General features: G+C 41.8%; 1 protein-coding gene across 4 annotated transcripts in view; it reads left to right on the forward strand.

Moving 5' to 3' along the window:
- The window catches only part of LOC126325248 (nascent polypeptide-associated complex subunit alpha, muscle-specific form), a 109,935-nt gene that overhangs the window by 36,968 nt on the left and 58,940 nt on the right, over positions 1 to 14,027 (forward strand). For all 4 annotated transcript variants that reach the window (XM_049995157.1, XM_049995160.1, XM_049995156.1 and 1 more), the window contains exon 5: positions 6,017 to 6,462. In XM_049995157.1, the coding sequence (XP_049851114.1) occupies positions 6,017 to 6,462 (446 nt within the window). The remainder of the gene's footprint in view (positions 1 to 6,016; positions 6,463 to 14,027) is intronic.

Here is a 14,027-nt window from a genome sequence, read left to right on the forward strand (position 1 = left end):
CAATTGCTCAGTGTTGTGGAATCTTATCGCTTTTTTGGACTGGTCTTCAATGCATGGTTGACATGGTTTATCCATCTTCACCAGCTTAAGCAAACTTGCTGGTCACTACTCATTGCATCAGTAATGTCAGCTGGGGCACAAACCGATCTGCACTTTCACAGCACTACAAAGGTCTGATCCTCCCCTGTCTTGATTATGGGAATCCGATATATGGCTCGCCATCGCCTTCAGCATATGTAGGTGCTGGATCCGATACACGATTGTCTGGTCCAGTTTGCAACGGGTGCATTTTGGACTAGCCCTGTGAACAGCCTACTGGCAAAGGCTCGTGTTCCTCCCCAATAGATCAGGTGCCAACAACTGCTGCTCATCTATGTAGTACACATTCTCTGCTCTCCTGAGCACGTGAACTACCACATTTTTTTTCCTGTTAGGCAGATTCACCTCCCACAACAGAGGCCCAAGACTGGAATCGCACGCAGTTTGCATACAGAGTCTCTGCTCTGAGCGCCGCTCCTGCCTCTTATTGGGGAGCAATCAAATACACTCCCATGGTGTGCATCCCATCCATGATCTGTCTTGACCTATCCATTAGACTGAAAGACTCTGTAGACCCCATATTTCCTTGCTCCCATTTCCTGACCATTTTCAATGCATTTTGCAGAATTGGTAGCTGCTGCTCAAACCCTCACTCGTGTTCATTCTTGTACCAGTGAAACATTCCTAAAACGACAATGATTCCTTGAGTAGTCTTCAGGTTATTGACCACACTACCCTTGACACCCAGGTTGTTACTATTCAGGACCTCCTTTCTGGATCCCATCAAGCTAGATGGCTGGTCTTCATCTGGACCCCAGCTCTTATTGGCATCCCAGGGAACGGACATGCAGACCAGTTGTTCAAGTTGGCTACCAGGATTTCGACTATGGAAATAGAGTACTGTAACCAGACCTTTAGTCAACTGTACATCATCAGTTGTTGGATGCTTGGAACATGGATTACTGTCTCATGGTTTCTCCGAACAAACCCCAAACAGTAAAGGGGTGCATGGCCATGTAGTGGTCTTCCCTTAATGCTTCTCTGTTGGCTTCACATTAACCACAGTTACCTGAACCATGGCCACATCTGACAACACGAGGATCGATCCCCCTGCCTGGACTGCTGTAATTTGGCCATCTTACCATGAAACCTTTACCTTGCTGACACACTACCTCTGGTAATAGCAGACAATGCCAAACCAGCATGTGTGGTTTTACATTTTCCTGCTTGTGAGGTAGGGCTAATTGGTCTCATCAGCCACTTGAGGGACTGGAGGGGTGCCTCATCACCTGCTTTGACCCATGGGGCCAGTGGCTGCATTTGCTCAGTGTTCTGGGATGGCTCCTGCCCTTCCATCTTTTAAATCTGATTTGCTAGTTTGAGTGGGTTAATGGCAGGTGAGAAAACGCCGTTTGAATGCAAAGGGTGCATGTCCAATCACGTAATATATGCCGGCAGCTTCCAACTATTGTCTGAGCAGAGCAACTTGTGCATAATTCAGCCTTTCATCCCTATCCCACTTTTACTTGCTTCTCTCTCTTGGTTTTTCTGGTTCTCGGATAGAAGCAGTTCCATTGTCCTTCCTCTCTGGTGGTTATTCCTGGCTTGACATGTGTAGGATGGGCAAATAGATTACCTCATAATTTGTTCCCTTTAACCCCATCAGTCCTCCTACCCATGATTCCGGCATGACTAGTTTCCTTCATCATCTATCCCAAATTCAAACTTACTTAAGCTTTTAACTAAATTTGGTCTGAGGAGAAAATAGTTCTCCAGGCACAATCATCTTCTCTGACATTCGAGCCCATGATCAACTGTCACTTAGCATGGAGCCATATATCAGGGGTGTGTGTTAGTAATTACACTTCTTGCTGTAGCCATTAACCAGCAAATATCAGTAATAAGGAGTGCTGTTCATTGTTGTTGATTTGTTGAAAGTTTTATAGTTCTCTTTTCTGCTTCCAAACCATCAACTATTGCTTGCCAAACACTTGTGACATTGAGGATCTGTGAGAGTCTTTTAATTCTCACCTGAGAAATGTGTATGTTAATTGGAACTGTGCTCATAATGATTTTTATCTTTGAAGTTATAACTGGCAGACCAAGGTACTTGGTTTCAGAGAGTCAGGAAGATTCCTTGGCTATGTATTCGATGAGAAATTTATCCTCACTTAAGAAACCTGAAATTATGAGCATTAACAGTTCTGAAGAAATCAATAGGGCTTGATATACAAGCAGGTTTGTGGACTTTGTTTGATCACAGTTGGGCTGGTGTTGTACAATCGTTGTATCAATATGGCCTTCATATCTAAGAATTTAAGGCAGTGACAACTGTCACATCAGACTACCAGCAGGCATCTTTAGAGCAAGCACCAAATCCATTGCTGAAACTGGTGATTCACTACTTAGACCCTGCAAATTTTGCTGGTAATGTGACACACTTACTTAAAGGGTGCATCCAACAGCTCCCAGGCTTTGTGTTGCTCATACACCAACTGAACATATTTTATTTTACCATAGAATAGTAACAAGACCTTTCCTAATTTCATGTCTGAGCAGAGTATCAGCTCTTAAAGTCTGTGAGTGGCATAATTTTTTTAATCCAGAGCTGGAATAAATATTTATACTACATTTTAATCATCTCAGAATGAGAAGAAACAGGTGCAAAACGACTCGACTGTCGTCAGACCTAAATGCATAAAATTTATCATTTTGAAATGCATCCAGCACTTGGCGCAGAAATAAAGTAGCAATCATTGTACTCAGTGGAATTCAGTGGCCTGAGAAATTTGTTTCTATGATGGGAAAGCACATGGTTAATGTTTACTAGGATGCAGGAGAGATTCTTCTCATTGATTACTGAGTAAAGGCTAAAATGAAACTGTTGACTTAATTTCATTAATCATATTAGATGAGTCAGGAAAGCCTGCAACTTAAGTTTGCTAGTGCCTAGACAGGCAATGAAATTAATGTACAATTTCAAACAAACAAATTCAAAAATGCACTTGAAAATGAGAATAAATCCTTGAAACGCGTTGTGCAAAGCATTAAAAAAATAAATAACTGGTGCAATTTTCATTATTTAAATTATGGAACTCTACTATAAAAGTCTTCTGGATTAACTGGATGAAAAAATTTGCAAGTAGAGGCCTTGATTGCAAAACAACAACAATCAGTTCGCATTTGCCCAAAAAGAAAGGGTCATTCGAAGTAGGAATTGTGGTACCATTTACCCAGCTTACTTGATTTGGTACCGTAAAGAGTTGAACCTGTATTCCTTACATCTAAAGAATTTGTTTTGCTGGAAATGTTTATTAATGCACAGTGAAGAGTTATTGCTGTAGAAACCTTAACAGATGCTCAAGTATGGTCTTCAAAAGATGCAATCTATTCCCTCAAAAACATTGGGCAAAGTAAATTGACTAAAAGAGAAATGTGACTAAGATGAATTAAAGTTTGTCGTTGCAAAATACTGAGGTCCGTTCTATCCAATATTTTGCCCGCCACACCTAGAACAGCTTTTTGTTGCCCTCCCAGTCTCTGTAATATCATTGTCAGACCCTATGCTCCCTCTGCACCCATTTCCCTACCACATGGCTCCTACGCTTGTGACCGTCTCCCCCCCCCCCCCCCCCCCCCCAATAAGACTTGTCCTATGCATCCTTCTATCACCATGTACACTAGTCCTGTAACTAGCCTAGTTTGGGGAGCCCTCTGTGAAACAATGTATGAGGGGTATTGGCTGTTATGTAAACTCTAATTGGCCTTTTACACTGGGGTGTCTACCACCATGTTATCAGTTAGAATGAATGTGCAGAGACAGTGAGTGTATACTGGCAACAGAAAATATCCTTTTGCAGAACATGCTCTACCACATGACAGTCATGACCTCGGTGCCTGTTTCACCACACGTGCCATCTGGATTCTTCCCCCAGACACCAGTTTCTCAAATCTCTGCAGGTGGGAACTGGTGTTGCAACATGCCCTTGGTTCTTTGCCACCCATCTGCCTTAATATATTTTAATTTCTGCAGTCTTCTCAGTAACTACTCCTTTCTTCACTCTCTTTTAGTTTTCTATATATTTTTATATTCTGACTGTCCATCTTCTCTTGAGCTGCCTCCTGCCCCCCTCTACTCTCTTCCCAACTCTACCATATACAGTGCACTTAGTTTTCTGCTCTTATTAACTTGTGCATGATGTATTGTCAGTAATCTCTGTCTTGCAAATTAGCCTGCCTTCCAACTGTAAGCTCTCAGGGTTTTAAATCTTGCCCAGAGCAGTCCCCAACCATCAGTCTTTATCTCCTCACGCCATCCTTCCCCTTCAATCTTTCTGCTAGAAGTAGCAGCCATTGGCTCAAAACAAGCTTGCAAATTTAAGTACCGTCATATGTGGGTTGCTGTTTGATCAGTAGATTTTGTTATCTATCCAGTTACCTACTTTGTTGTATATCAACCAGACCGAGAGCACAGCAAAACAGGACAGTAGAGAAGACAATAAAAGAAGTAATGGAAAACATTCCTGTGATTCTGGATGCAGTGAAATCCACTTTTACAATTTTCGAGGGACTTCAAAAAATGGTATAAAATGTAGGAAATAACATTTTAAGCTGTAAAAGCTACGTATTGGATACCCCATGCATTTTCGCACTTTCTGTATGAAATATTTAAATAATATTCATCAAAATACTTGTCAGGGACTTATTTATTATCTAATAAAGATTCATCATCCAATACAAACTACTGATGTAACTGGAGCTGATATCTGTCTGGGAAGTAGAATTGTTTGACTCAATCTCATACATCATAATCAATGTTTTTGGAAAGTCTGCAGCTGTCATTCATTATTTAAATAATGAAACCCTGCACCAGTAATGTATTTTTTCACGTCTTGCACAACGCATTTCGAGAATTTTCGTTAGGTTCTTTGCCTCCTCAGTTACACACACACACACACACACACACAAAATCACAAAAAATGCATACATAAATAAAGCACTGTCTTGACAGTGAAAATAAATTCTCGAAACAATTTTCGTTCAGCATGAAAAAATACATCATGATTGGTGCTGCGTTTAAACCAAAAACATGTGAGCTACGCAAAGTGAATGATAGCGTCAACTAGTGGAAGTGTTAACGAAAGACCCCCCCCCACAACTAGTGCTACAAGTGACCAAATGCCAAAACACACTAAATATGGTTCGATAGAGGTGTCACAACAATCACGGAACTGTGATGCACACCAGAGTGAGTTTGGAAATGGTTCTGATTGGTCACGATATCTTGAATTTGAATGAACCTAGTTGCTCTCATCAGCCACCACACTGAGTTGAGCATGGCAGCGGCAGGAGATATATGGCATGAATTATTCCAAATTTTCCATGTTTACCTGCCACTGAGGATAGTGCCCTGGTGTCAAAAAGTTAACTACGTACGTAATGTTTGTAAACACTGCTTGATGGCCAACTTATGGACAGCATAATTTTCTGTCATTTTTTCTCAATGTGTAAATTGTGGGAAAATTATAAATCTGTTAATGCAAAATTGGGTGTGAATTCACATTGTGGACATAAGAAATTTCAAAAGAGCAACAAAAAATGTTGTAAACAGCGGCATAACATTAATTCCGGGAACGTAAAGGCGGGATTGTACTGTATCACCTTTTAAGAGTAGTTCAGCTACCTTACATATGCCATTTAATTTTAGATGCTTACTGGTGTATAGTGTTCAAACTGAAATTTCTTACAGTACTTTATTGTGTTGTATCTTCCCAATGTAGGTTCAATGATTATATCATAAACTCACTTCTACGTCTTGATTTGAAAACGAGATTTTTTCTAATTTTGTGTGTGCATGTAACTCTTTTACATTGACAAGTAGAAAATTTTCTTTGTGTTCACTTAATTGTGGATTTATTTTGAAAATCATTTTCTTTGTGCATAGTAGTTGTGATACCACAGTTCTTTACTTTTGCAGGACCAGCGACTGGAGCCCAAGGCCCTCCTGGGTACTATCCTCGAGGGGCTGGTCCAGGCCCTATGCCACAACATGCACATGTTGGTGGTGCTTGGGCTAAATCAGGTCATGGTCATGGCCAGCCTGGTGTGGGTGTTGGTGTAGGTGCTGCAGGTGCTACTGGACCCCTCTTCAGTTTACAGCTATTGGTGAACCAAGAAATGAACCGTGCTGCATTAGCTTCAGCAGCTGCAGCTGGGGTTGGTGTTCCGGTTGCAGGGTCTCCAGGAGCTGGCGTTCCCCCATCGCACCAGCACCAACAGCCAGTGCCCAGTGTTGTAGCAGAGGGAAGTGTTGATTTAAGTGCTGACAGTTACCGCCGCCCTCTTCCTCTTACTCACAGACCACAGCAGTCACAATTACAGCAGCAGCCCTTGCCACTTAACGGGGAGGTTAGCAAAGATACGGTTAGTAATTTTTGTTTTAACAATTGAGACATACATTAATTTTTGTGTTAATGCTTGAGACATACATAAATGCTACTTGAATCGGGTGTGTAATTTTATAACCGAAGATATGTTGTAATGTGCCATTGGCAGAATCCCATAGAAACAGTTTTATTGCATTTTCATTATTACTGTGGTTATTTTTATCAGGATGAAAATTCTAAAACTACAAGTAGACAAATGGCTCTTCAGCACTTAACTCCAGGAGGCAAAATTGAAGAACTGCTGAAAGGTGCACTTGAAAACACCAACCGGTATCCTTAGAGGTTAGAAATGAGGGGCAGGTCAGCACACCCCAGGATGAGAGGGATTTGGTTGTTAAGGACAAAGGGAGGTGAAGTGAAGAGGCTTCAGTGTTGGAGGTTCATTGATAAGGACTGTAGCGGCTTAATTCCAGAAATAATAGGACAGAATGAGAAGTAAGTACGAAGATAGAGGAGGTGGAATGGGTAGTGGAGTTAGAACTAAGAGGATAGTGAGGAAAAAACAGGAGGAGACAAAAAAATCTCTGGATTCTGTCCCCAGTAAGTCCTATGACTTTTATTTGTCACTTACCACTTCTTTCACCCTGGTGATGGGTGTTGATGTGACAAATGTGGAGCATCACCGTGGTTCAGAATCCACGTTAAACTGTTGGCTGCCCCCTCCATACCCCACCCCACCCCCACCCATCTCCACAATAACTACCTGGGTAAATTAGCTCAAAGGTCAGACGAATGCAACAGCTTACCACATACAACAGGAGCACTATTAGTAAAGCATTGTGATGTTCAAAACAATCTTGTGATTGATGACTGGTTTAATTTAACCCTCCGCTGGGCGCGCCTTTCATACTTCCATGAGTGGGTGTGTTGCGGCTTTTACACCGCAGTTAGTATTACATTTTTAACCTAAAAAAAATAATCTGTGTATAATTGCCAGTTACATGTTGTTGGAGACAACATAACATAACATTACATGCCTCTACAAAAGTAATCTTCTATTTATTTGTTGTTGTCACAATTGTCTTTTCTTGTCATTGTAATTTATTGCCTTCATGGTTCTTTTAATTATATCACTTAATTGCACTGATTCACTTGAAAAGAAAGTAACAAGGGGACACATTATGAAATGGGGCATTCATAAATTTCCACTTCTGTTTATGATTGTGAATAAACTGGTCACCTTCCATCTGCAGCTCACTTTCACATTGCCCACATTTTTTTATCTATGACACTGTTTCTTGCATTTTATACACACTGTTTTGGTTCTGTTGTTTTTATGCCTGCCACATATGTATTAAAGTCCAGTTTTTGTTGGCTTCTTGGTCTTCTCTTCTTCATGCCTATACTTGGTCAAGAGGGCCTGAATATCCTTGGGAAGTGTCTCCAGTAACGCTCGTTGATTCAAATGTGCTTCCATTAGGTCCAGAGCAAGATCTTTTTTTAAAAAAATTGCCTTCTTTCGTTGTTATGAGAATTGTTGAATTTGAAAATAATGTTTGCATTTATCCCAGCAATATCTAGATATCTGTAGAAAAGTGCAAGTGGCCACCATGGCGTTATTCTGGAAGTACTGTAGGATGAGCACATGTTATCTACAGTGTCTAGTCCTCCTCTGGTAGGATTGTAGTAAAATTCACTCTCGATTTCTTAGTCTCTTGATCTATTTCATTTGTGCTATGCATTATTGATAAAAAAAAATTACAGCTTTGCTCTTTTTAGGAACAATTGAGACCATACAAAAATTGTCTTGAAAACTGAAGGGACATGCCTGGACCTCTCGGCTTTTATTTGCTTGGAATTTTCTTCTTATATTTATTCATTGTTCTCAAGAGAGTCAAACCTTTGAGATTTTCAGCGAGCGGGAAGTTACTGTAGTAATTGTCAGTCATAAGATTTCTGTTTGTTTTTTCAGTTGGTGGTTCTAATCTTTGCACAATGTCATCAGGCTTGTTAGACTTCAGCTAGGGTCCTGGCATCTACTTGCCATGGTAAATTTCAAAGGTCAGGGTGTAAAATGTAAATGTTTTGGCATCGCACGAGGCATAAATCTTAATCCCATATTTTGCAGGCTTATTAGGGATGTACTGTACAAATCCGCAGCGTCCTCTGAAAGGATGCAACATCTTGTCAGTAGTGAAAAGCTCACTGACATTTTAGTGAACAAGGCAGTTGTTGACAAACTCTTGATGGAAGTCCTGAATAGGTGCTAGTTTGTCACTTGCTTTCTTTCATTCCGGGTACTCAGCTCGTCGAACCTAAGAGTCGAAGCAGAAAGCGAAAGCGCTTACAGCTGAATAGAGCTTGTAAAATAATCATTCCTGTACCATCTCCATCCCACAGTTAACAGCAATTCATGCGACCTCTTTTCTTTATACCTGTTAGATATAATGCACCTAAAAGTGCCTTTATCTATCGTTTTGTGGCGTTTCTGCAGTCTCATTCTCTTGAATATTGAATTTCAGCTCTTTTGCTATTTTGGATGTATCGGTTTGTATTTTCCACAATGTTGTCAATCATCCCATCAATAATAAATAGGTAAAATTCATCAATTTCTTTTTCCGTAATTTCAGCACTTGCTTTTGAACCTGGCTAAACTATTAAGATGATCTTGGCATTGGTTTTAGGAGAAGAAGGAAGCAGTTCACTCATCCGAATAGTTTCTTTATATTTACCTACATAAAATCAGTAATCATCTGTTTGTTGTCTCCCCTCTTCAATCAGATGGTCATCTGTTTCCTCTGATTATTGTTCGGAGTCACTACTGTGGTTTTCTTCTTCAATAACTTCTTCTTCTGAACTCAGATTCACATGAATCTGACAATCCTTGTAATTCTTCTTCTGACAATTCTTGCAGTACTTTCTCTTCAGGACATACAGCTGGATGCTGCTTATCAAATGCCAACTTTTTCTCGATTTTCATGCTTTTATGAGACATTACAAAACACATGTTTTTATATAAGTAATATATTACAGCAAATCAATATCCAAGATTGTAAAAAGTAATGAAAATTGCATATGAGAACTTTGATTCGATTCGAATATGGAATGGACAGTGTCTTGAAAGGAGGGTATAAGATGAACATCAACAAAAGCAAAACGAGGATAATGAAATGTAGTCGAATTAAGTCGGGTGATGCTGAGGGAATTAGATTAGGAAATGAGACACTTAAAGTAGTAAAGGAGTTTTGCTATTTGGGGAGCAAAATAACTAACGGTGGTTGAAGTAGAGAGGATATAAAATGTAGACTGGCAATGGCAAGGAAAGCGTTTCTGAAGAAGAGAAATTTGTTAACATTGAGTATAGATTTAAGTGTCGGGAAGTCATTTCTGAAAGTATTTGTATGGAGTGTAGCCATGTATGGAAGTGAAACATGGATGATAAATAGTTTGGACAAGAAGAAAATAAAAGCTTTCAAAATGTGGTGCTACAGAAGAATGCTGAAGATTAGATGGTTAGATCACGTAACTAATGAGGAAGTATTGAATAGGATTGGGGAGAAGGAAATTTGTGGCACAGCTTGACCAAAAGAAGGGATCAGTTGGTAGGACATGTTCTGAGGCATCAAGGGATCACCAATTTGGTATTGGAGGGCAGCGTGGAGGGTAAAAACCGTAGAGGGAGACCAAGAGATGAATACACTAAGCAGATTCAGAAGGATGTAGGTTGCAGTAGGTACTGGGAGATGATGAAGCTTGCACAGGATAGAGTAGCATGGAGAGCTGCATCAAACCAGTCTCAGGACTGAAGACCGCAACAACAACAACAACAACAACAACAAACATTATATACTAATATAAAAGAAAGGTTGCCTTGAGGCGAAAGAAAAACACAAATATAGAAAATACTTACATCACAAGGCGCATAGCGGCAAACACGTTGCAAATGCAACACTTATGCTTCAAACAACAGTAGCGGCCAAACTGCTGAAAGCATGAATTGCGCAGATGTACTAAGTGGTGACATCTGTTGAGAATAACAAATACGTATCTGGACGTTGACGCAATTGTAGCACTAATTGTAATACTAACAGAAAACTAAATCTTGCAGCTAACTGGCACAGGCGCGCCCACCGATGGGTTAATATTGGATGGGAGAATCCAAGTAGCCTAAGTTGTGAAGCAGGCAGTCAGGTCCCTCACAAAAAAAAACCTGAAAATTGTTTGGGCATGTTCAGCAATTAGGGTATTTGACTGTATTCTGGAAATTGTCTTAAATCATTAATTATGTCATTTTATGCTGCTAACATGCTTTTCTTCCTCTCGAGTTTCAGTATTCTTTTCTAATAACAGAAATGAAATTCAAGTATTTTGAAAGCCCGTAAAAACGCTTTTTCCAAGTAAGTGAGTGACATCCTGGCTATCTCGTTGCTCCTATGCTTATAATGCTAATTCACAGTGATGTGTTTTCTAATTTACATTTCAGAAAATTGGTTACGAGTGGTGTGTAATACCATAATGTATAAATACATCTATAAAAACTCCTGAAAAGTTGTTTTTGAGTGTTCCAGAGAATGAGAATATGTTTAAAATGTGGTTGTCCTGTACTGGCAAATGGCCACACCATTCAATCACAAGTGCACTATCTTAATTACAGATGTGTTGCACTGTGAGGTTAACTTTAACTTACCTCTGAGATATGCACTCCCACTGTTAAAATAAAGGATAGCATCATTCAACAAAAATAAACTCCTAGTGAAAATTGTTGTTTTGCCAAATTATATCTCAATTATTTGGTAACTGTGTCGTCGGATATTATAAGATGATGTCCATAGATCGATAGTTCAAAACTAATCTGAAATAAAATTTTAACTTATTTGAAAAATGACTCGACAGTCCTGCCATATGAAAACCAGATCGCAATTACAAAACTTCAGCATACTGATCAGAAAGAGATTGTTATTGTGTTTTCCTTGCTGTTTATATGTGCATACATTTGCAATCTCTATTCACACAAGCCACGTTCAGAAAGATATTTTCTAGTTAATATGACCACAGACCTTTTACTTCACTAGAAACAATGTTTTTATCTTTGTACTGCCCACCAAGGATCCTTATTGTTTAAACTTTTGCAATCGGCTCTAGTTGTTAATGTTAGTTTACTATCTCAAACATCTCAGTTCTTATGTTTGTGTCACCTGCATGTTGTACATGCTTTATATCTTTCCATATAACTTCATCATCCTACACATCGTTGTACTGGGACATACGGTGATATCGTCAGTACTAGCAGTGTTTTCCAAAAGTGAATTGTGTTGTGGTTGGCAGGAAGCCAACACCGTGTTACTAGAGGAGGCCGAAAGGCCCGCGATTTAGCTCACGCAGACTGGCGTGAGGTCTGGAACAGGGCAAGGAAATTAGAATTTAGAAACAACGGACATAGCTGGTGGAATACTTAACTTTAATCCATTAATGACGAACGTCACTCTTGACGGTACATGATTTACAATGTAAATAGAAACTGATAATGGCGCCAAGCTAGGTCGTAGCAAATAACGTAGCTGAAGGCTATGCTAACTTCCGTCTTGGCAAATGAGATCGTATTTAGTCAGTGAACCATCGCTAGCAAAGTCGGCTGTACAACTGGGGCGAGTGCTAGGAAGTCTCTCTAGACCTGCCGTGTGGTGGCGCTCGGTCTGCAACCACTGATAGTGGCGACGCGCGGGTCAGACTTATACTAACGGACCGCGGCCGATTTAAAGACTACCACCTAGCAAGTGTGGTGTCTGGCGGTGACACCACATTCCTCCCCCGCAAATCAGCGTACGGTTGTGGCATAAGGCTTCCGCCCGCCGTGGGGAGGACCCCATGTTGACGTATGCAACAAGGTGGGGAGCCTAACAACAGGCTAGGCTGTGCCACCCACACCCTGCCATTCGGACCACGGGGAGCTAGGAAACTCCTGAAAACTTGCTCCAGGGTGCACACCAACATGCGGTGTATGCGCCCTTAGAGAGATAGGAGGGGCCGAAGGGTTGACCTCCATCGGGCCCGGGCAGCCGATGGGCGAAGACGACATATGGTCCGGAGAGGGCAAGAGTTCCATGTCGGAGGACAACTGGTCACGAAAAGCGATCGGCGGCACATGACCCAGGGAGGCGCCCGGCAGTTGCAGCCACGCGTCCACTTCGGGCGTCTCCGGCGGGAGAACAGGCGGCGGCGGCGCATCGCCATGGGGCAAAATGGAAGGCAGCGTCAGTAACACATGGGGCTGAGGCGAGCCAGTAGATGGGTCCCCACGGCGCTGACTGGACGGCACCGTCGCTGAAAGCAGACGGCGAGTGGCAGATCCCGTGCGACGACAGAGGCTCAGCTGATTGAGATGCTGACGCACCTCACCAGAGGCCCCCAAAATCAGATACATAGCGCGGCCGAGGCAGCGAAGTATGCGCCCTTTGAGCCAATGCCGTGAACCTCGATAGTGGTGATAGTAGACAACGTCGCCTGGAGCAAAAACATGTGTCTGGCGCTGCACGGGAACCTGATGCGGCGGATGTAGCAAAGACATCAAGGTTCGATGATGACAACCGTGGAGCAACTCTGCCGGCGAGCGACCATCTCGGGGCTGAGAGCGATATGAGGACAAAAAGAGCAATAATGCATCCCCCCGAGAATGCAACTCTTTCAACTTCAGCATCTGTGACTTGAAAGTCCTGACCAATCGTTCAGCGGCACCGTTTGACTGTGGCGAAAACGGCGCGGACGTCAGATGTTGAATACCATTGGCCTTACAGAATGACTGAAATTGTGGGCCATTGTCGGAAACAATAGTCTGTGGAAAACCTTCAATGCAAAAGATAGCAGATAACGCTTGGATGGTGGCAGATGACGTCGTGGAAGACATCCGGACAACAAAAGGAAAATTACTGAATGTATCTACCACAACCAACCATTGAGCATTCCAGAATGGACCAGCAAAATCGATGTGTAAGCATTGCCAAGGGGAAGTGGCTTTTGGCCATGCAAAGAATTTCGCGGTGGTGCTGATTGTTGTTCGGCACACACCATGCAAGAAGAGCACATATTCGTAATTGCGGCATCGATTCTGAACCAAGTACAGTGCTGACGAGCAAGTTGTTTCGTTCTCACTATATCCCAATGCCCCTGGTGGAGAAGCTGTAAGACAAAGGACTGTAACGAACATGGTACCACGACCCTGGACTGATCATTATCAGAATGCAACAGCAAAACACCACGTCGTACAAAAAGCCTCTCCTCGTGAGCAAAAAATCGGCAAAGCAACGGGTCCCCGATCTGTGACTTTGACAAGGGCCATTGCGTAGCAACAAAACGCAGAACGGGAGCAAGGACAAAGTCGGCAGCTGTGGCTGTAGCTACACGATGAAAATCAATCGGAAACGATTCGACCACGTCATTGGTTTCCGCATCAATGAACATGCAAGTTCAGAGCAATCGAATGCCCTATCCTCAGCAACAGGCAAGCGGAACAACGCATCGGCATTTCCGTGCATAGCAGTGAACCGATACAAGATATCTTAGCGGTACTGCGAGAGGAAAATAGGCCAGCGAATGAATTTCTCCGCT

The sequence above is a fragment of the Schistocerca gregaria genome, chromosome 2 (assembly GCF_023897955.1).
Source record: "Schistocerca gregaria isolate iqSchGreg1 chromosome 2, iqSchGreg1.2, whole genome shotgun sequence".
NCBI lineage: Eukaryota > Metazoa > Arthropoda > Insecta > Orthoptera > Acrididae > Schistocerca > Schistocerca gregaria.